This window comes from Salmo salar, chromosome 18 (assembly GCF_965601325.2).
Source record: "Salmo salar chromosome 18, fSalSal1, whole genome shotgun sequence".
NCBI lineage: Eukaryota > Metazoa > Chordata > Actinopteri > Salmoniformes > Salmonidae > Salmo > Salmo salar.
Genome location: NC_138308.1, coordinates 35195674 through 35218247, shown reverse-complemented (window position 1 = coordinate 35218247; position 22574 = coordinate 35195674). Strand labels below are relative to the sequence as shown.

Here is a 22574-nt window from a genome sequence, read left to right as displayed (position 1 = left end):
TCTTTCTCTAACTTTCTTTCTCTCTTCATCTCTCTCTCTCACACACATACTGTCCTATGCTCACCTCTTCATATATATACCATAAATCCTTTCCTTAGCGTTAAAAGTCTATGTAAATTCATGAATGAAGAGACTCAGAATAAAGAGTTCTGCTCTCCCTCTCGTCTTAGCACCTCTCATCTTCCTTTCACCAACCGTTACCATAGTGAGGTGATTCCATTCCAAACAGCCTAGCAACCTGTCTCGCCTCGTTGCTCTTTAATGTGCCCAGTGGCAGCCTGGTACCATTTCCTGGAACTGTGTGAGTGTCTGTCTATTAAGGCTGAAAGAGGGTCAGGAGGGTTCAACGTTTGGGGAGGAACACACACACACACACACACAAATGTGTCCTTTTAACCATGTTCTCATGGGGACATTTGGGGATTGCAGCTCCCCACGAGGATAGAAGAACAAGATACACACACAGAGCTGAATAATAATCATCAGCAGGCCAGGAATGAGAAATGACATCCACTTAACACCTTTTCATTCATATTACTGATACCAAACATTAACAAAACAACACGAAGAACAATTAATCATTACTATAATTCAGTTTTAATAAACCTGTTGTCACCTACTGTAGTACTACATCATGGTAAAACCTGTTGTCATCATCTACTGCAGTATTACATCATGGTAAAACCTGTCGTCATCTACTGTAGTACTACATCATGGTAAAACCTGTTGTCGTCATCTACTGTAGTATTACATCATGGTAAAACCTGTGGTCATCTACTGTAGTATTACATCATGGTAAAACCTGTGGTCATCATCTACTGTAGTATTACATCATGGTAAAACCTGTTGTCATCATGTACTGTAGTACTACATCATGGTAAAACCTGTTGTCATCTACTGTAGTACTACATCATGGTAAAACCTGTTGTCATCTACTGTAGTATTACATCATGGTAAAACCTGTTGTCATCATGTACTGTAGTACTACATCATGGTAAAACCTGTTGTCATCATGTACTGTAGTACTACATCATGGTAAAACCTGTTGTCATGTACTGTAGTACGACATCATGGTAAAACCTGTTGTTATCTACTGTAGTACTACATCATGGTAAAACCTGTTTTTATGTACTGTAGTACATTTAATAAGATCACCAGTTTCTATTAGAGGGAGATGCCATTCTCAGTGGGCAGTGCCTACATATGTAATCTGTGTTCAGCATGGACAGATAGAAGTAGAGAGACAGGTACTGATGGACAAAAACATACATGTTTTAGAGAGAGACCAGACAACATTTATACCCTCCACACTCATCTACTCATGTTTTAGAGAGAGATAGAGACCAGACCACATTTATCCCCTCCACACTCACCTACTCATGTTTTAGAGAGAGAGACCAGACCACATGTATACCCTCCACACTCACCTACTCATGTTTTAGAGAGAGAGACCAGACCACATTTATACCCTCCACACTCACCTACTCATGTTTTAGAGAGAGAGACCAGACCACATTTATACCCTCCACACTCACCTACTCATGTTTTAGAGAGAGAGACCAGACCACATTTATACCCTCCACACTCATCTACTCATGTTTTAGAGAGAGAGACCAGACCACATTTATACCCTCCACACTCACCTACTCATGTTTTAGAGAGAGAGAGACCAGACCACATTTATCCCCTCCACACTCATGTACTCATGTTTTAGAGAGAGAGAGACCAGACCACATTTATCCCCTCCACACTCATGTACTCATGTTTTAGAGAGACCAGACCACATTTATCCCCTCCACACTCATGTACTCATGTTTTAGAGAGAGAGAGACCAGACCACATTTATCCCCTCCACACTCATCTACTCATGTTTTAGAGAGACCAGACCACATTTATCCCCTCCACACTCATCTACTCATGTTTTAGAGAGAGAGAGACCAGACCACATTTATCCCTTCCACACTCATCTACTCATGTTTTAGAGAGAGAGAGACCAGACCACATTTATCCCCTCTACACTCATCTACTCATGTTTTAGAGAGAGAGAGACCAGACCACATTTATCCCCTCCACACTCATCTACTCATGTTTTAGAGAGAGATAGAGACCAGACCACATTTATCCCCTCCACACTCACCTACTCATGTTTTAGAGATAGAGACCAGACCACATTTATCCCCTCCACACTCATCTACTCATGTTTTAGAGAGAGAGACCAGACCACATGTATACCCTCCACACTCATGTACTCATGTTTTAGAGAGAGAGAGACCAGACCACATTTATCCCCTCTACACTCATCTACTCATGTTTTAGAGAGAGAGAGACCAGACCACATTTATCCCCTCCACACTCATCTACTCATGTTTTAGAGAGAGAGACCAGACCACATTTATACCCTCCACACTCATCTACTCATGTTTTAGAGAGAGAGACCAGACCACATTTATACCCTCCACACTCATCTACTCATGTTTTAGAGAGAGAGACCAGACCACATTTATACCCTCCACACTCATCTACTCATGTTTTAGAGAGAGAGACCAGACCACATTTATCCCCTCCACACTCATCTACTCATGTTTTAGAGAGAGAGACCAGACCACATTTATCCCCTCCACACTCATCTACTCATGTTTTAGAGAGAGAGACCAGACCACATGTATACCCTCCACACTCATCTACTCATGTTTTAGAGAGAGAGACCAGACCACATGTATACCCTCCACACTCATCTACTCATGTTTTAGAGAGAGAGACCAGACCACATTTATCCCCTCCACACTCATCTACTCATGTTTTAGAGAGAGAGACCAGACCACATTTATCCCCTCCACACTCATCTACTCATGTTTTAGAGAGAGAGACCAGACCACATGTATACCCTCCACACTCATCTACTCATGTTTTAGAGAGAGAGACCAGACCACATGTATACCCTCCACACTCATCTACTCATGTTTTAGAGAGAGAGACCAGACCACATTTATCCCCTCCACACTCATCTACTCATGTTTTAGAGAGAGAGACCAGACCACATTTATCCCCTCCACACTCATCTACTCATGTTTTAGAGAGAGAGACCAGACCACATGTATACCCTCCACACTCATCTACTCATGTTTTAGAGAGAGAGACCAGACCACATGTATACCCTCCACACTCATCTACTCATGTTTTAGAGAGAGAGACCAGACCACATTTATCCCCTCCACACTCATCTACTCATGTTTTAGAGAGAGAGACCAGACCACATTTATCCCCTCTACACTCATCTACTCATGTTTTAGAGAGAGATAGAGACCAGACCACATTTATACCCTCCACACTCATCTACTCATGTTTTAGAGAGAGAGAGACCAGACCACATTTATCCCCTCTACACTCATCTACTCATGTTTTAGAGATAGAGACCAGACCACATTTCTCCCCTCCACACTCATCTACTCATGTTTCAGAGAGAGAGAGACCAGACCACATTTATCCCCTCCACACTCATCTACTCATGTTTCAGAGAGAGAGAGACCAGACCACATTTATCCCCTCCACACTCATCTACTCATGTTTTGTAGACTTCAAGAAAGAATTTGATTACATTTGGCACACGGTATTTTTGATAAATTAATTGAAACTGGTGATCTTATTAAATCAATGTATACTAAAAACAAATGTGTGGTTAAAATTGGCAACAAACAGGGCTGCTCAATTAGTCCAACACTATTTAACATCTACATTAATGAATTGGCCAAATCATGAGAAGAATCTGATGCACCTGGTCTCACTCTACACAACACTGAAATCAGGGCACCTGGTCTCACCCTACACAACTCTGAAATCAGGGCACCTGGTCTCACAACACTGAAATCAGGGCACCTGGTCTCACCCTACACAACACTGAAATCAGGGCACCTGGTCTCACCCTACACAACACTGAAATCAGGGCACCTGGTCTCACAACACTGAAATCAGGGCACCTGGTCTCACCCTACACAACACTGAAATCAGGGCACCTGGTCTCACAACACTGAAATCAGGGCACCTGGTCTCACCCTACACAACACTGAAATCAGGGCACCTGGTCTCACCCTACACAACACTGAAATCAGGGCACCTGGTCTCACCCTACACAACACTGAAATCAGGGCACCTGGTCTCACCCTACACAACACTGAAATCAGGGCACCTGGTCTCACCCTACACAACACTGAAATCAGGGCACCTGGTCTCACCCTACACAACACTGAAATCAGGGCACCTGGTCTCACCCTACACAACACTGAAATCAGGGCACCTGGTCTCACCCTACACAACACTGAAATCAGGGCACCTGGTCTCACCCTACACAACACTGAAATCAGGGCACCTGGTCTCACCCTACACAACACTGAAATCAGGGCACCTGGTCTCACAACACTGAAATCAGGGCACCTGGTCTCACAACACTGAAATCAGGGCACCTGGTCTCACAACACTGAAATCAGGGCACCTGGTCTCACCCTACACAACACTGAAATCAGGGCACCTGGTCTCACAACACTGAAATCAGGGCACCTGGTCTCACCCTACACAACACTGAAATCAGGGCACCTGGTCTCACAACACTGAAATCAGGGCACCTGGTCTCACCCTACACAACACTGAAATCAGGGCACCTGGTCTCACAACACTGAAATCAGGGCACCTGGTCTCACCCTACACAACACTGAAATCAGGGCACCTGGTCTCACCCTACACAACACTGAAATCAGGGCACCTGGTCTCACCCTACACAACACTGAAATCAGGGCACCTGGTCTCACCCTACACAACACTGAAATCAGGGCACCTGGTCTCACCCTACACAACACTGAAATCAGGGCACCTGGTCTCACCCTACACAACACTGAAATCAGCGCACCTGGTCTCACCCTACACAACACTGAAATCAGGGCACCTGGTCTCACCCTACACAACACTGAAATCAGGGCACCTGGTCTCACCCTACACAACACTGAAATCAGGGCACCTGGTCTCACCCTACACAACACTGAAATCTGCAGCACCTGGTCTCACCCTACACAACACTGAAATCAGGGCACCTGGTCTCACCCTACACAACACTGAAATCAGGGCACCTGGTCTCACTCTACACAACACTGAAATCAGGGCACCTGGTCTCACCCTACACAACACTGAAATCAGGGCACCTGGTCTCACCCTACAACAACACTGAAATCAGGGCACCTGGTCTCACCCTACACAACACTGAAATCAGGGCACCTGGTCTCACCCTACACAACACTGAAATCAGGGCACCTGGTCTCACCCTACACAACACTGAAATCAGGGCACCTGGTCTCACCCTACACAACACTGAAATCAGGGCACCTGGTCTCACCCTACACAACACTGAAATCAGGGCACCTGGTCTCACCCTACAACAACACTGAAATCAGGGCACCTGGTCTCACCCTACACAACACTGAAATCAGGGCACCTGGTCTCACCCTACACAACACTGAAATCAGGGCACCTGGTCTCACCCTACACAACACTGAAATCAGGGCACCTGGTCTCACCCTACACAACACTGAAATCTGCAGCACCTGGTCTCACCCTACACAACACTGAAATCAGGGCACCTGGTCTCACCCTACACAACACTGAAATCAGGGCACCTGGTCTCACCCTACACAACACTGAAATCAGGGCACCTGGTCTCACTCTACACAACACTGAAATCAGGGCACCTGGTCTCACTCTACACAACACTGAAATCTGCAGCACCTGGTCTCACCCTACAACAACACTGAAATCAAGTGTCTGCTGTACACAGATGACCTGGTTCTACTGTCTCCCACTAAGGAGGAGTTACAGCAGCACCTAGATCATCTGCACAGGTTCTGTCAGACCTGGGCTCTGACCGTTAATCACAGGTTCTGTCAGACCTGGGCTCTGACCGTTAACCACGGGTTCTGTCAGACCTGGGCTCTGACCGTTAACCACGGGTTCTGTCAGACCTGGGCTCTGACCGTTAATCACGGGTTCTGTCAGACCTGGGCTCTGACCGTTAACCACGGGTTCTGTCAGACCTGGGCTCTGACCGTTAACCACGGGTTCTGTCAGACCTGGGCTCTGACCGTTAACCTAAAGAAAACAAATATAATGATATTCCAAGAGAGGTAAGGAAATCAGGATAACAAATATAAATTCTATTTGGACACAGTTTTATTAGAAAACACCAAAAACAAAAGTATTTTGACACCTGCTCGTCAAACATCTCATTCCAAAATCATAGGCATTAATATGGAGTTGGTCCCCCTTTGCTGCTATAACAGCCTCCACTCTTCTGGGAAGGTTTTCCACTAGATGTTGGAACATTGGTGTGGGGACTTGCTTCCATTCAGCCACAAGGGCATTAGTGAGGTTGGGCACTGATGTTGGGCGAATAGGCCTGGCTCGCAGTCAGCATCCCAATTCATCCCAAAGGTATTCGATGGGGTTGAGGTCAGGGCGCTGTGCGGGCCGGTCAAGTTCTTCCACACCAATCTCAACAAACTATTTCTTTGTTGAACTTGCTTTGTGCATGGGGGCATTGTCGTGCTGAAACAGGAAAGGACCTGTAGGGGGTAGGGGGTCCGCTGAACGGCAGTGGGGGGTCCAGATCTTTCAGAGCGCAGGGCCTCAATGGACAGAGAGGAAAAAGGAGTGTGTGTGGACAGGGGACAGGGGTCTCTGCCATTGTCTGCTGGTCTCTGGCTGCCAGGTCCTCTCCACCACATCTCTGAAGTTGCTTTTTTTTTTTTTTTTTGTTTATCAGAAACTAAATATGTATCTGAAACAGGCATTCATCAGCACAGGAACTAAATACATCTCTGAAACAGGCATTCATCAGCACAGGAACTAAAGACACATATCTGAAACAGGCATTCATCAGCACAGGAACTAAAGACATCTCTGAAACAGGCATTCATCAGCACAGGAACTAAAGACATATCTCTGAAACAGGCATTCATCAGCACAGGAACTAAAGACACATCTCTGAAACAGGCATTCATCAGCACAGGACCTAAAGACACATATCTGAAACAGGCATTCATCAGCACAGGAACTAAAGACACATCTCTGAAACAGGCATTCATCAGCACAGGAACTAAAGACACATCTCTGAAACAGGCATTCATCAGCACAGGACCTAGAGACACATATCTGAAACAGGCATTCATCAGCACAGGAACTAAAGACATATCTGAAACAGGCATTCATCAGCACAGGAACTAAAGACAGGTATCTGAAACAGGCATTCATCAGCACAGGAACTAAAGACAGGTATCTGAAACAGGCATTCATCAGCACAGGAACTAAAGACAGGTATCTGAAACAGACATTCATCAGCACAGGAACTAAAGACATCTCTGAAACAGGCATTCATCAGCACAGGAACTAAAGACATCTCTGAAACAGGCATTCATCAGCACAGGAACTAAAGACAGGTATCTGAAACAGACATTCATCAGCACAGGAACTAAAGACATCTCTGAAACAGGCATTCATCAGCACAGGAACTAAAGACATCTCTGAAACAGGCATTCATCAGCACAGGAACTAAAGACAGGTATCTGAAACAGACATTCATCAGCACAGGAACTAAAGACAGGTATCTGAAACAGACATTCATCAGCACAGGAACTAAAGACATATCTGAAACAGGCATTCATCAGCACAGGAACTAAAGACATCTCTGAAACAGGGTCTCGGCTGCTTAGTGTTTGCATGTTCTGGTGCTAAGCTGTTATTTATTGAAGGGTATAAAACATAGAATGTAGAGTTCAGAAGGAACACAATCATAGAGCTAGAATGGAAAAATGACTCATGGTTTTAGCTTTCATTCCCACCCGATCTGAAGGATATTGGAGCAAACCTTGCACAGGTGCAAACGCTTAATACATCTGACAATAAATACCTGATCCTAAGTACTTTAATATAACTAGTTACTTGTTTATGAATGGCTTTGTTAACATACATGTACTTCCAAATAATTGTTGTTTAAATAAAGTTATTACTTTTTAAAATATTCAATTCATGTTTTCTCTGTCTCTTCCTCCATGTCACAGTATGCCACTGATTACAAGATGGTTGCTGTGGGAAACGACACCAATGGAACCATCCTCTACCAGAAGGTACTGATTATGAGATCCCTCATAGTTGTTGGTTTGTTTGTTTGATTGTTTGTTAGGGTCTCATTTAGCCTGTCATAGGCTATTCATCCAAGAAAAACCAAAATACAAAACGAATGACAACTTTTAAGGAAGTGGAATTACAACCACAGTACAGTAAGAACAAAGACACATTAGAAACATACACTATAAAAGAACAGGTGTCTGTGTTGGAGATGGTTGAGGGGGCTGTTCCACAGACAGGAGGGATCTGGTCCACGGACAGGAGGGATCTGGTCCACGGACAGGAGGGATCTGGTCCACGGACAGGAGGGATCTGGTCCACGGACAGGAGGGGGCTGGTCCACGGACAGGAGGGGGCTGGTCCACGGACAGGAGGGGGCTGGTCCACGGACAGGAGGGGGCTGGTCCACGGACAGGACAAATAATGAAACAGATAGGAAGAAAGTGGAAATGGAGTGAAGATCCTAGTCAGCATATTCTGGGTCTGTTATTGAGGGTACGTCCCAAACAGCCCTGGGTCTGTTAATGGGGGCATGTCCCAAACAGCCCTGGGTCTGTTAATGGGGGGCACTTCCCAAACAGCCCTGGGTCTGTTAATGGGGGTACGTCCCAAACAGCTCTGGGTCTGTTAATGGGGGCACGTCCCAAACAGCCCTGGGTCTGTTAATGGGGGGCACGTCCCAAACAGCCCTGGGTCTGTTAATGGGGGTACGTCCCAAACAGCTCTGGGTCTGTTAATGGGGGCACGTCCCAAACAGCTATGAGAGACCAGTGGGAGGACAGCAAACACAGAAGAGGAGCACAACGTGTTGTACAACGTACTGTTCTATGGTTCACTGTCCAATGGTGAAGACACTTGTCACAATACACTACGCAAGTGACCATCCGTTTCCATAGCAACACACATAGCAACATCACTGGAGCCTGGTAACAAACAGAAAGGACTCAATACAAGTTTAACGGTTCTTTCTTTAAAAAGTGATCAGTGATGAACCGTTCAGGGATCAGTATTCATCCACATCCTTAACCCTGATCAGACCAAGCTACTCTGTTGTGACGTCAATGTCAGTCACTGTCCTGTGTTTGTTGAGTTATGTCATGTGTCATATGCCATATGTCATGCATAAACAATCAAACAGTAAATATGGTTACAAGGAAATGATAGGGGAGGTTCCCTAGTGGGCTAAGCCGATATGACGGCTTGGTGGACAAAGGGAAGTGGGTGTGGACTGAGAAGGGCGGGAATTACAAGTCACTAAACAGTTGATAATTATTAATTGAAATGCTAATCCTTTGCACATGCACGCTCACTCATTCGGGAATCATTGCAATCAATATATATATACTGCTCAAAAAAATAAAGGGAACACTTAAACAACACAATGTAACTCCAAGTCAATCACACTTCTGTGAAATCAAACTGTCCACTTAGGAAGCAACACTGATTGACAATAAATTTCACATGCTGTTGTGCAAATGGAATAGACAACAGGTGGAAATTATAGGCAATTAGCAAGACACCCCCAATAAAGGAGTGGTTCTGCAGGTGGGGACCACAGACCACTTCTCAGTTCCTATGCTTCCTGGCTGATGTTTTGGTCACTTTTGAATGCTGGCGGTGCTTTCACTCTAGTGGTAGCATGAGACGGAGTCTACAACCCACACAAGTGGCTCAGGTAGTGCAGCTCATCCAGGATGGCACATCAATGCGAGCTATGGCAAGAAGGTTTGCTGTGTCTGTCAGCGTAGTGTCCAGAGCATGGAGGCGCTACCAGGAGACAGGCCAGTACATCAGGAGACGTGGAGGAGGCCGTAGGAGGGCAACAACCCAGCAGCAGGACCGCTACCTCCGCCTTTGTGCAAGGAGGAGCAGGAGGAGCACTGCCAGAGCCCTGCAAAATGACCTCCAGCAGGCCACATATGTGCATGTGTCTGCTCAAACGGTCAGAAACAGACACCATGAGGGTGGTATGAGGGCCCGACGTCCACAGGTGGTTGTTGTGCTTACAGCCCAACACCGTGCAGGACATTTGGCATTTGCCAGAGAACACCAAGATTGGCAAATTCGCCACTGGCGCCCTGTGCTCTTCACAGATGAAAGCAGGTTCACACTGAGCACATGTGACAGACGTGACAGAGTCTGGAGACGCCGTGGAGAACGTTCTGCTGCCTGCAACATCCTCCAGCATGACCGGTTTGGCGGTGGGTCAGTCATGGTGTGGGGTGGCATTTCTTTGGGGGGCAGCACAGCCCTCCATGTGTTCGCCAGAGGTAGCCTGACTGCCATTAGGTACCGAGATGAGATTCTCAGACCCCTTGTGAGACCATATGCTGGTGCGGTTGGCCCTGGGTTCCTCCTAATGCATGACAATGCTAGACCTCATGTGGCTGGAGTGTGTCAGCAGTTCCTGCAAGAGGAAGGCATTGATGCTATGGACTGGCCCGCCCGTTCCCCAAACCTGAATCCAATTGAGCACATCTGGGACATCATGTCTCACTCCATCCACCAACGCCACGTTGCACCACAGACTGTCCAGGAGTTGGCGGATGCTTTAGTCCAGGTCTGGGAGGAGATCCCTCAGGAGACCATCCGCCACCTCATCAGGAGCATGCCCAGGCGTTGTAGGGGGGTCATACAGGTACGTGGAGGCCACACACACTACTGAGCCTCATTTTGACTTGTTTTAAGGACATTACATCAAAGATGGATCAGCCTGTAGTGTGGTTTTCCACTTTAATTTTGAGTGTGACTCCAAATCCAGACCTCCATGGGTTAATAAATTGGATTTCCATTGATTATTTTTGTGTGATTTTGTTGTCAGCACATTCAACTATGTAAAGAAAAAAGTATTTAATAAGATTATTTCTTTCATTCAGATCTAGGATGTGTTGTTTAAGTGTTCCCTTTATTTTTTTTTAGCAGTGTATTTACGCTCAGTGTGTTGTCAGAGATCTCTGTTGGAATCGTCCGTCTTTCTGTTGGAAAGTTCATCCGCTCGTCTCTCCATCTGCTTCTAAGAAGTCTTTCGTGGTTACAACGGACACTTCAGAGTCCCATTCAGAAATGTTCTTATAGAATAGATGTTTTGGCGGTTGTCGGTCTTCACATCTCAGGTTAACATAGTTTCTAGCTGCAGACTAGTAATTAGTATCTAAGATTTGCTCGTATTCTGTCGGGATCGATAGTTTCAGACTTTCAACCATTCAACCATTCAACCATAACAACCTTAGCTTATACTGAGGTTTTTGTGGTCTCTACTCAACCTTCGCCCTCTCGGTGATCGAGGTACACATGGTCTCAAGAGGATTTCTCCAGGTGGGGGTTTTATTTGTAACAGTAGAAAAGGACTGTCCCATGACGCCAGATCGATGTCTGTACTCATGGGGCGGGCCAATGACTTAGTTAAACTTTAAAGGGAATACAATTCTCTCACGTTAATGGTTCAACATCACCTTACATAATTTCACAAATAGTTTCATCTTTACTCATTAATTTTATACAATAATTAGATGCAAACCTCATAACGGAGGCTCCTGTATAAACAGAGTTGTGGTAATGTGGCTGTATTGTCTTTCATGAGGTCACAAACATTAAACAAAACAGACCGGTCGTAGCTGGCTTCTCCACCAACCGTTTACACATTCTCCAAAACATGGATATTGTTCAGTTCTCAAGTTCTGTGATGTAGAAGTTCCTTTGTTCTACTGTGAAGCTCTCTCTCTCTATACTGCATAGCCCTGAGGAGAGTCTCCTCATGGAATTTACAACCTGAGATAACATAACCTGGGTGTCGGAGGGAGAGAGAGGTGATAAGAGAGAGGGGGAGGGTACTCGCTATACCCAAAGAGGGCAATGTCATGACACGTGTCATATTCAGCCCTCATATAGCCAGGCAGGCTCGGACTGTTGGCCAGCTAGCATGTTAGTTTGACCAACGACTCTGATTTTAAGAGAGAGAGTCCAAACAGGGAACCCTGGTCTGGCACGGTCCGAGGATGGATTCCTGGAGCACCCTGGGCTTTGGCCAGATACACTCAGACGTAGTGGCTGGTTGGCATTGCTGAGTGTGTGTTTGTCTGTGTGTATGCGTGCATATGTACAGAGCTGGGGTGAGAAGGTCAATCATCGCTACAGGAAAACGTGGTGACACAGAATTCTTTATCTGTTTTTATTTCTGTGTGAATTTCAGAAGACGTTTGGGGAAGAAGAAAAAAAAAACGGAGAAGAGATTCTGTCACCAAGATACTTATATCTTGGTCCAGTCAGCACAGATGATATGAGCTCCCACCCACCTGTCTGAGGAACATTCAGTAGTCTACCATTTTAAAAGCCTACAGATGGAAAAAGAACAGAAAGGCCTGCGCATCCTGTTCCTGCAGATGCTCCCAACTATCACCTCTGTTGACAACATTTTGATCAGGCACAGCACTTCACAGGGGATGATGTCCCAAAGAAACGAAACACCAACAAACTACACAGATCACCAGCATGCAAGGGTTAATGTGCGCAGCTCGACTGCACTGTATTCGGCTTGGATCGTGACAATTTTTCTGACTTGTTGACTTGACCTCCAAGCGAGGCTGGAAGGACGCCCAGCCATGTCATCACTCAGCTGGGTAGTTTGGCCCAGCCGTCACAGGGCCCGTAGAGGAAGAGAAGACAGGAACCAGGGACTGGGAGGGGTGACAAGGATTGGAGGGGACAGGGCCAGTCCCTTTCTGAATCACCCTCTTGTACCCAGCTGCCAGACTGACATGGGCATGCGTTCCAAATGGCACTCTATTACCTATATAGTGCACTACTTTAACCAGGGCTCTATATAGTGCACTACTTTTAACCAGGGCTCTATGATGATTTATAGGGATTAGGGTACCATTTGGGACACTCATAGAAATGTTTGGCTCATTCATTGGCAGAGAATTACCAGTCTGAGGGGTACTGATGAACAGACATGGCAGACCCTCCTCCGACCAGTGCCAATAGTGGTGGGTCCCCCATGAAGGGGTCAGTGGGAGCATAGCTCTTTTCTCTGGGCTGAATATCATCTGAGGAGGCTATTTAAACGGTAGCCTACTGAATCAAATTAAATGAAAGGCTATGTTCTGATGTTCTAATGTTCTATTTTCTGATGCTTTGATATTCTGTGTTATGATGTTCTGTGTTTTTAATTTTTTTTAAATAACATCCATACATAAACAAAAGTGTGTTATGTGTTCTATGTAGGTTCCTGTGGGCACAGAACCAGATGGTATGAACATCTTGGGCCTGGTTCTCTTTGCCATGGTGTTCGGGGTGGCACTGAGGAAGCTGGGAGAGGAGGGGGAGGAGCTCATACGCTTCTTCAACGCTTTCAATGAAGCCACCATGGTACTGGTGTCCTGGATCATGTGGTGAGTGACCTTAAACAACCCAGATCATGTGATTAGCCTCTCCTGGTTCCCAAGACTATTTCCAAGGGAAAACAAGAGGAGCTTCTGATGGCTCACTAGATAAAGTCTGTACTGTTTATTCCTTAAGAACTGCAGGAGGTGTTGTAGCCTGCTGACGCTATGCATTTGACACTGAAATGAGAAGCTACTTTTTGACTGGGAAGCTGCCTACTTATGTTGAATCAAATTAAACATTTAATTACATTTCTGATAAATGTTTTAGCTTTTCCTTTCATATAAATCTGCAGCAAAAATAAATATTCTGTTAGTCATCACCTCACCAAATGGTATACTTTCGATATTTCTCCTACCTCAGGTACGTCCCGTTCGGCATCATGTTCCTGGTGGGTAGTAAGATTGTGGAAATGGAGGATGTGGTTCTGTTGGTGACCAGTCTGGGGAAATACATATTCGCCTCTGTCCTGGGTCATATCATCCACGGGGGGGTCGTCCTGCCTCTCATCTACTTTGGGTTCACACGCAAGAACCCCTTCAGCTTCCTGTCCGGCCTCATCACGCCCTTCACCACCGCCTTTGCCACCTGCTCCAGGTAGGCCTCTGTTACTGTATCCCTTCACCAGTCCAGGTACTATCCCTCCACCAGTCTAGGTACTATCCCTCCACCAGTACTATCCCTCTGCCTGTCCAGGTACTATCCCTCTGCCTGTCCGGGTACTATCCCTCTGCCTGTCCGGGTACTATCCCTCTGCCTGTCCGGGTACTATCCCACTGCCTGTCCGGGTACTATCCCTCTGCCTGTCCGGGTACTATCCCTCTGCCTGTCCGGGTACTATCCCTCTGCCTGTCCGGGTACTATCCCTCTGCCTGTCCGGGTACTAGGTATTCCTCCGCCTACCTGTCTAGGGAAGACGTGACAACATAATAATCTAGAGGCAAAAGAAACGCACACCAATTTAGGCGAGGTGCTGGTTAGCGGAGTAGAACGCTTGAAAAACGTTTCGACAGACAAGCTGTCTTCATCAGGGTATAATGACAAACACTGCAGGGTGACTCGTTTATATAATGTCAAAGGATATCATTGGTTAATTCTCAGATATAGAAATAACATATCAAAAACATGAATGGATAGCATACAATCATAGATACAATTTGGCTACATAGGCCTACAACATTTGCAATAATCACAAGAATGGCTTCAGATCAAAGTACATTGAGACCGGAGGGAGCAAGAGTCTTTAAATTAAAGATCCAGGCAGCCTCTCGTTTTAACAATAAATTGTCGAGGTCACCCCCTCTCCTAGGGAGGGTGACATGTTCGATACCAATATAACGTAGTGACGAAATCGAGTGGTTTGCTTCCAAAAAGTGGGCCGTAACTGGGTAAATCGAGTTTTATCACCTAATGGTGCTACGATGCTCCGAGATTCGTACCTTTTAATTCGAGCTTTGTTTTACCCACATCATTTTTACCACAAGGACAAGTTATAAGATAAATAACTGCCTTAGTGGAGCACGTAATAACACCTTTGATTGGGATCTGTTTCCCTGTTTGGGGGTGTTTTGAAGGATCTACATTTAGAAGTGCCATTGCATTGAGCACAGCCATTAGATGTTGTGTAGGGATATCTTGGGGTGGTAAAATCAGAGTTTACCAATTGATCTCTGAAATTTCTGCCCCGCGAGAATACGATCAAGGGAGGCTCCGAAACCACATTACTGATACTGTCATCGGAGCATAGAATGTGCCAACGATTCCCTTAATTTGTTCAGAGCACTTTGAATAGCAGGTAGTTAGAATGCTTTTTTTTTTTGCGAGACTGTCCTTGAAAAAGATCATGTCTTGGTTTGTTTTGAATTTTCTCAATGGCAGTATTAATCTGACCATTTTTGTACCCCCTCTCCTTGAATTTTCTTTGTGTCTCAGCCATATTTCTGTCCAAATCTGATTGTTTTTTGCAAATTCTTTTGATTGGACAGAATTGGTTGTAGGGCAGACTGTTTTTCAAGGGAAGCGGGTGACAACTATCAGCCCTCAAACTGTTATGATCAGTAGGTTTCCTGTAAAGATCAGTGTATAGAACATTATCCTCACACAGGATCAGAAGATCAAGAAAACTGATTTGACGTGTATCAGATTGCATAGTAAATCTCAGATGCTCAGAACAGGAGTTAAGAAAAGCATGGAACGCCTGGAGCTGTTTTGCATCACCCCTCCATTGAAAAAAAATATCATCAATATGCCGTTTCCAAATAATGATGTTATGCAAGAAATTTTTTTTTTGAGAGGATTGAAAATGGCCTGTTTCTCCATGTAGCCCACATACAAATTAGCATAGTTAGGAACCATGGGGGATCCCATAGCAGTACCCTTCGTCTGAATAAAGAAATCACTTAGGAACATGAAGTAGTTGTGTGTGAGTACTATTTCAGCCAGTGTTATAATGCAGCACTGGAAGGTAGTTCATTAGAGTCACGATGCAGAAGAAAATGTTCCATAGCTTCAATACTGCCCTTGTGTGGAATATTTGTGTATAATGACTCAACATCAAAAGTTGTCAGGGAGAGGATCAAGACATTCAATAATAGAGATCATACTGCTGGTGAAATGGGGCAGTGGGGTCACTTCTGAGTTTCTTGTAAAAGGTGTTGTCAAACAGTTGTCTATGACACTCATTTACATAAACAGTCCTATCCATGAGTACAACCGACCCACCCTTATCAGCAGGGAGGGTAAGGACCGACGTATCAGATTGTACCACCGACCCACCCTTATCAGCAGGGAGGGTAAGGACCGACGTATCAGATTGTACCACCGACCCACCCTTATCAGCAGGGAGGGTAAGGACTGACGTATCAGATTGTACAACCGACCCACCCTTATCAGCAGGGAGGGTAAGGACTGACGTATCAGATTGTACCACCGACCCACCCTTATCAGCAGGGAGGGTAAGGACTGACGTATCGGATTGTACCACCGACCCACCCTTATCAGCAGGGAGGGTAAGGACTGACGTATCGGATTGTACCACCGACCCACCCTTATCAGCAGGGAGGGTAAGGACTGACGTATCAGATTGTACCACCGACCCACCCTTATCAGCAGGGAGGGTAAGGACTGACGTATCAGATTGTACCACCGACCCACCCTTATCAGCAGGGAGGGTAAGGACTGACGTATCAGATTGTACCACCGACCCACCCTTATCAGCAGGGAGGGTAAGGACTGACGTATCGGACAGTACCACCGACCCACCCTTATCAGCAGGGAGGGTAAGGACTGACATATCAGATTGTACTACCGACCCACCCTTATCAGCAGGGAGGGTAAGGACTGACGTATCAGATTGTACAACCGACCCACCCTTATCAGCAGGGGGGTAAGGACTGACGTATCAGATTGTACCACCGACCCACCCTTATCAGCAGGGAGGGTAAGGACTGACGTATCAGATTGTACAACCGACCCACCCTTATCAGCAGGGAGGGTAAGGACTGACGTATCGGATTGTAAATCAAGCAAAGCTTGTTTTTCATTCTTAGGTAAATTATGGAAGATATGTACTCCTGTTTGTTCTTAAGGAGATGAACAACATCTTTTTCAACAAGTCTGCAATATGTCTCCATAGATTGATTGCGATTGGCTGGAGGTACAAAATAACTCTTCTAAAAGGAGTCAGAGTATGTGCAGGTGAGCAACCTACATGTTCAGTAGAAATATCACGATTACGGGAGCTAAAGTATTGCCTTAAATGGATGTTTACCTTAACATCGAAATCGTTGCACTGAGATACAACAGATAACCCTTTATTAAGCAAGGAGACATGGGCAGGGCTCAATATCTTGCTTGATAAATTGAAGACACTCAGTCTCGTGGGTTCTGGAACCGTGTGAACGGTCCCCTCTGCCTCTGGTAGTTGTTTGTTCTTACCCCGTCGGGAGCAGCATCTCGTCGGTGCGCCTGTCTGCGGCCACCTCCGCGCTTCCGTCGGCCCAGTCTCTCGTTGGATAAAAAACTGTCACTGGAAGCAGATGAGGCGCTGGTTGTAGTGTTGGTCAGACGGGGGTGGATAGAAGGAAGCAGATGAGGCGCTGGTTGTAGTGTTGGTCAGACGGGGGTGGATAGAAGGAAGCAGATGAGGCGCTGGTTGTAGTGTTGGTCAGACGGGGGTGGATAGAAGGAAGCAGATGAGGCGCTGGTTGTAGTGTTGGTCAGACGGGGGTGGATAGAAGGAAGCAGATGAGGCGCTGGTTGTAGTGTTGGTCAGACGGGGGTGGATAGAAGGAAGCAGATGAGGCGCTGGTTGTAGTGTTGGTCAGACGGGGGTGGATAGAAGGAAGCAGATGAGGCGCTGGTTGTAGTGTTGGTCAGACGGGGGTGGATAGAAGGAAGCAGATGAGGCGCTGGTTATAGTGTTGGTCAGACGGGGGTGGATAGAAGGAAGCAGATGAGGCGCTGGTTATAGTGTTGGTCAGACGGGGGTGGATAGAAGGAAGCAGATGAGGTGCTGGTTGTAGTGTTGGTCAGACAGGGGTGGATAGAAGGAAGCAGATGAGGCGCTGGTTGTAGTGTTGGTCAGACGGGGGTGGATAGAAGGAAGCAGATGAGGCGCTGGTTATAGTGTTGGTCAGACGGGGGTGGATAGAAGGAAGCAGATGGGCGCTGGTTATAGTGTTGGTCAGACGGGGGTGGATAGAAGGAAGCAGATGAGGCGCTGGTTGTAGAGCGTTGGTCAGACGGGGGTGGATAGAAGGAAGTAGATGAGGCGCTGGTTGTAGAGCGTTGGTCAGACGGGGGTGGATAGGAGGAAGCAGATGAGGCGCTGGTTGTAGAGCGTTGGTCAGACGGGGGTGGATAGAAGGAAGTAGATGAGGCGCTGGTTGTAGAGCGTTGGTCAGACGGGGGTGGATAGAAGGAAGTAGATGAGGCGCTGGTTGTAGAGTGTTGGTCAGACGGGGGTGGATAGAAGGAAGCAGATGAGGCGCTGGTTGTAGTGTTGGTCAGACGGGGGTGGATAGAAGGAAGCAGATGAGGTGCTGGTTGTAGAGTGTTGGTCAGACGGGGGTGGATAGAAGGAAGCAGATGAGGCGCTGGTTGTGGAGCGTTGGTCAGACGGGGGTGGATAGAAGGAAGCAGATGAGGCGCTGGTTGTAGAGTGTTGGTCAGACGGGGGTGGATAGAAGGAAGCAGATGAGGCGCTGGTTGTGGAGCGTTGGTCAGACGGGGGTGGATAGAAGGAAGCAGATGGGCGCTGGTTGTAGTGTTGGTCAGACGGGGGTGGATAGGAGGAAGCAGATGAGGCGCTGGTTGTAGTGTTGGTCAGACGGGGGTGGATAGAAGGAAGCAGATGAGGTGCTGGTTGTAGTGTTGGTCAGACAGGGGTGGATAGAAGGAAGCAGATGAGGCGCTGGTTGTAGTGTTGGTCAGACGGGGGTGGATAGAAGGAAGCAGATGAGGCGCTGGTTGTAGAGCGTTGGTCAGACGGGGGTGGAAAGGAAGAAGCAGATGAGGCGCTGGTTGTAGAGCGTTGGTCAGACGGGGGTGGATAGAAGGAAGCAGATGAGGTGCTGGTTGTAGAGCGTTGGTCAGACGGGGGTGGATAGAAGGAAGCAGATGCGGCGCTGGTTGTAGAGCGTTGGTCAGACGGGGGTGGATAGAAGGAAGCAGATGAGGCGCTGGTTGTAGAGCGTTGGTCAGACGGGGGTGGATAGGAAGAAGCAGATGAGGCGCTGGTTGTAGAGCGTTGGTCAGACGGGGTGGATAGAAGGAAGCAGATGAGGCGCTTCAAAGTCATCTTGTTTGGGTCTTTGACCAGTGTCAGGAAGATAATTATCATTCGGCATCGTTTAAGAGCTTTTTGCATAAGATTCAGATCAGCTCAAACATACAAAGCAGCCAATCAATGTATACACATTAACAAACCAGTGTGACCTGGTTACCCAGTAAATCCCTCCACTTCTGTGAACCCAGTGTGACCTGATTACCCAGTAAATCCCTAACCCAGTGTGACCTGATTACCCAGTAAATCCCTAACCCAGTGTGACCTTATTACCCAGTAAATCCCTCCACTTCAGTGAACCCAGTGTGACCTGATTACCCAGTAAATCCCTCCACTTCTGTGAACCCAGTGTGACCTGATTACCCAGTAAATCCCTCCACTTCTGTGAACCCAGTGTGACCTGATTACCCAGTAAATCCCTCCACTTCAGTGAACCCAGTGTGACCTGATTACCCAGTAAATCCCTCCACTTCTGTGAACCCAGTGTGACCTGATTACCCAGTAAATCCCTCCACTTCTGTGAACCCAGTGTGACCTGATTACCCAGTAAATCCCTCCACTTCTGTGAACCCAGTGTGACCTGATTACCCAGTAAATCCCTCCACTTCTGTGAACCCAGTGTGACCTGATTACCCAGTAAATCCCTCCACTTCTGTGAACCCAGTGTGACCTGATTACCCAGTAAATCCCTCCACTTCTGTGAACCCAGTGTGACCTGATTACCCAGTAAATCCCTCCACTTCTGTGAACCCAGTGTGACCTGATTACCCAGTAAATCCCTCCACCTCTATGAACCCAGTCCATTAGCAGTGCATTGCTAGCAGGCTTTGTCTCCAAGGCTACACCCCACCCTATTCCCTCTATAGTGCACTACTTTTGACTAGAGCCTGAACATACACCTGGGCTCTGGTCAAAAGTAGTGCCATTTGGGACACAAACATTGTCTCCAAGTATCCTCTGCTGTAAGTAACCTGCTGTAAGTAGCCTGCTGTAAGTAACCTAAACCTTTGGCTGAGTTGTTCCAACCTCAATCTTTAGACCCTGGACCCCACCACCTCTCTATCTAATCCATGGGGATCCAGGACATTCCTGGAGGGTCTTTACCATAGAAATAGAATGAGTAGAAGGGATGGTAACCTCTGACTTCTATTCATTCTAGTTCTGTGGTCTTTACCCTCTCTCTGTATGGAAGGGTTTTGGTTTAAGTTACACTACAATATGTTTTTCGGGTGGCTATCTCTCGTTCTCATTCTCTCTCTATTTCTCTCCCTCTCTCCCCTTCCTTCTCTTGCTATTCAATACATCTTCACTTGCAGAATACTCATGTAAATATTGTCAAAGCAGAGGAACTGAAGTTGCTAGTAAAGTACTGTAAAATGTTCCAGATTAATATGCTGTAATTTAACCACTGTATCTTACTGGTCCCTCCCTCCCTCCCTCCACCCCTCCCCCTCTCTCTCCTCAGCTCGGCGACCCTGCCCTCCATGATGAAGTGTGTAGAGGAGAACAACGGAGTGGACAAGCGGATCAGTCGTTTCATCCTTCCCATCGGAGCCACCGTCAACATGGACGGGGCGGCCATCTTCCAGTGCGTCGCGGCTGTCTTCATCGCTCAGCTCAACAACATAGAGCTCAACGCCGGTCAGATCTTCACCATCCTGTGAGTGGGGTGGGGTCAGAAGGAATGGTGGGTGGGGTCAGAAGGAATGGTGGAATGGTGGGTGGCGAAAGAAGGGATGGTGGGTGGGGTCAGAAGGGATGGTGGGTGGCGACAGAAGGGATGGTGGGTGGGGTCAGAAGGGATGGTGGGTGGGGTCAGAAGGGATGGTGGGTGGGGTCAGAAGGAAGGGTGGGTGGGGTCAGAAGGAAGGGTGGGTGGGGTCAGAAGGAAGGGTGGGTGGCGTCAGAAGGAAGGGTGGGTGTCGACAGAAGGAAGGGTGGGTGGGGTCAGAAGGAAGGGTGGGTGGGGTCAGAAGGAAGGGTGGGTGGGGTCAGAAGGAATGGTGGGTGGGGTCAGAAGGAAGGGTGGGGTCAGAAGGAAGGGTGGGTGGGGACAGAAGGAATGGTGGGTAGGGGGTTTGCAAAATTCCCAGGTTTTTCAGAAATTCCAGTTGGAAGATTCCCGGGAATCAGGAGGGAATAAGCCAGAAATCCAGATTCCTACAACCTGGGAAATTTGGGAAAGTTAGTGGAATTTTGCAACCCTATGTCTGATGCTCTGACAATGTATCACATGCAGTGGCTCTGTTCCCACAGTGTGACAGCCACAGCATCCAGTGTGGGCGCAGCAGGCATCCCAGCCGGGGGTATCATCACCATTGCCATCATCCTGGAGGCTATCGGCCTGCCCACCAACGACCTGTCACTCATGCTGGCCGTCGACTGGATCGTGTAAGTAACACATGTACAGTATAGAGAACCAATACAGCAAGCACACATGGACACACACACACGGACAGACATAAACACACGCACACACAGACAAGCATACACACACGTACACAGACAAGCACACACACACAGACAAGCACACACACACGTACACAGACAAGCACACACACACAGACAAGCACACACACACACATGGACAGACACACACACGCAGACAAGCACACAGACACATTTCTGTATATATGCATGGTCATGCGCACACACGCACAAACACACACAGACACAAACACACACGCATAGACACACTCTTAATGTACTCACTCATTTTGGCCAGCTGCTATATCAAAATATCAGACGTTCATTCCAGTAACATACAGTAGACCTGTACAGTAGACCTATACAGTAGACCTGTACAGTAGACCTGTCAGTGCAGTAGACCTATACAGTAGACCTATACAGTAGACCTGTATAGTAGACCTATACAGTAGACCTATACAGTAGACCTGTACAGTAGACCTGTACAGTAGACCTATACAGTAGACCTGTACAGTAGACCTATACAGTAGACCTGTACAGTAGACCTATACAGTAGACCTGTACAGTAGACCTGTACAGTAGACCTATACAGTAGACCTATACAGTAGACCTATACAGTAGACCTGTACAGTAGACCTGTACAGTAGACCTATACAGTAGACCTGTACAGTAGACCTGTACAGTAGACCTATACAGTAGACCTAGTACAGTAGACCTGTACAGTAGACCTATACAGTAGACCTGTACAGTAGACCTATACAGTAGACCTGTACAGTAGACAGTAGACCTGTACAGTAGACCTGTACAGTAGACAGTAGAC

The 22574-nt window shown here is 46.9% G+C and overlaps 1 protein-coding gene across 1 annotated transcript in view; it reads left to right on the top strand.

Annotated features, from left to right (window-relative positions):
- The window catches only part of LOC106577368 (neutral amino acid transporter A), a 40470-nt gene that overhangs the window by 9379 nt on the left and 8517 nt on the right, over positions 1 to 22574 (top strand). The window contains exons 3-7 of the mRNA XM_014155332.3: positions 8094 to 8159; positions 13384 to 13550; positions 13906 to 14139; positions 20793 to 20987; positions 21584 to 21718. Coding sequence (XP_014010807.1) covers positions 8094 to 8159; positions 13384 to 13550; positions 13906 to 14139; positions 20793 to 20987; positions 21584 to 21718 — 797 coding nt within the window. The remainder of the gene's footprint in view (positions 1 to 8093; positions 8160 to 13383; positions 13551 to 13905; positions 14140 to 20792; positions 20988 to 21583; positions 21719 to 22574) is intronic.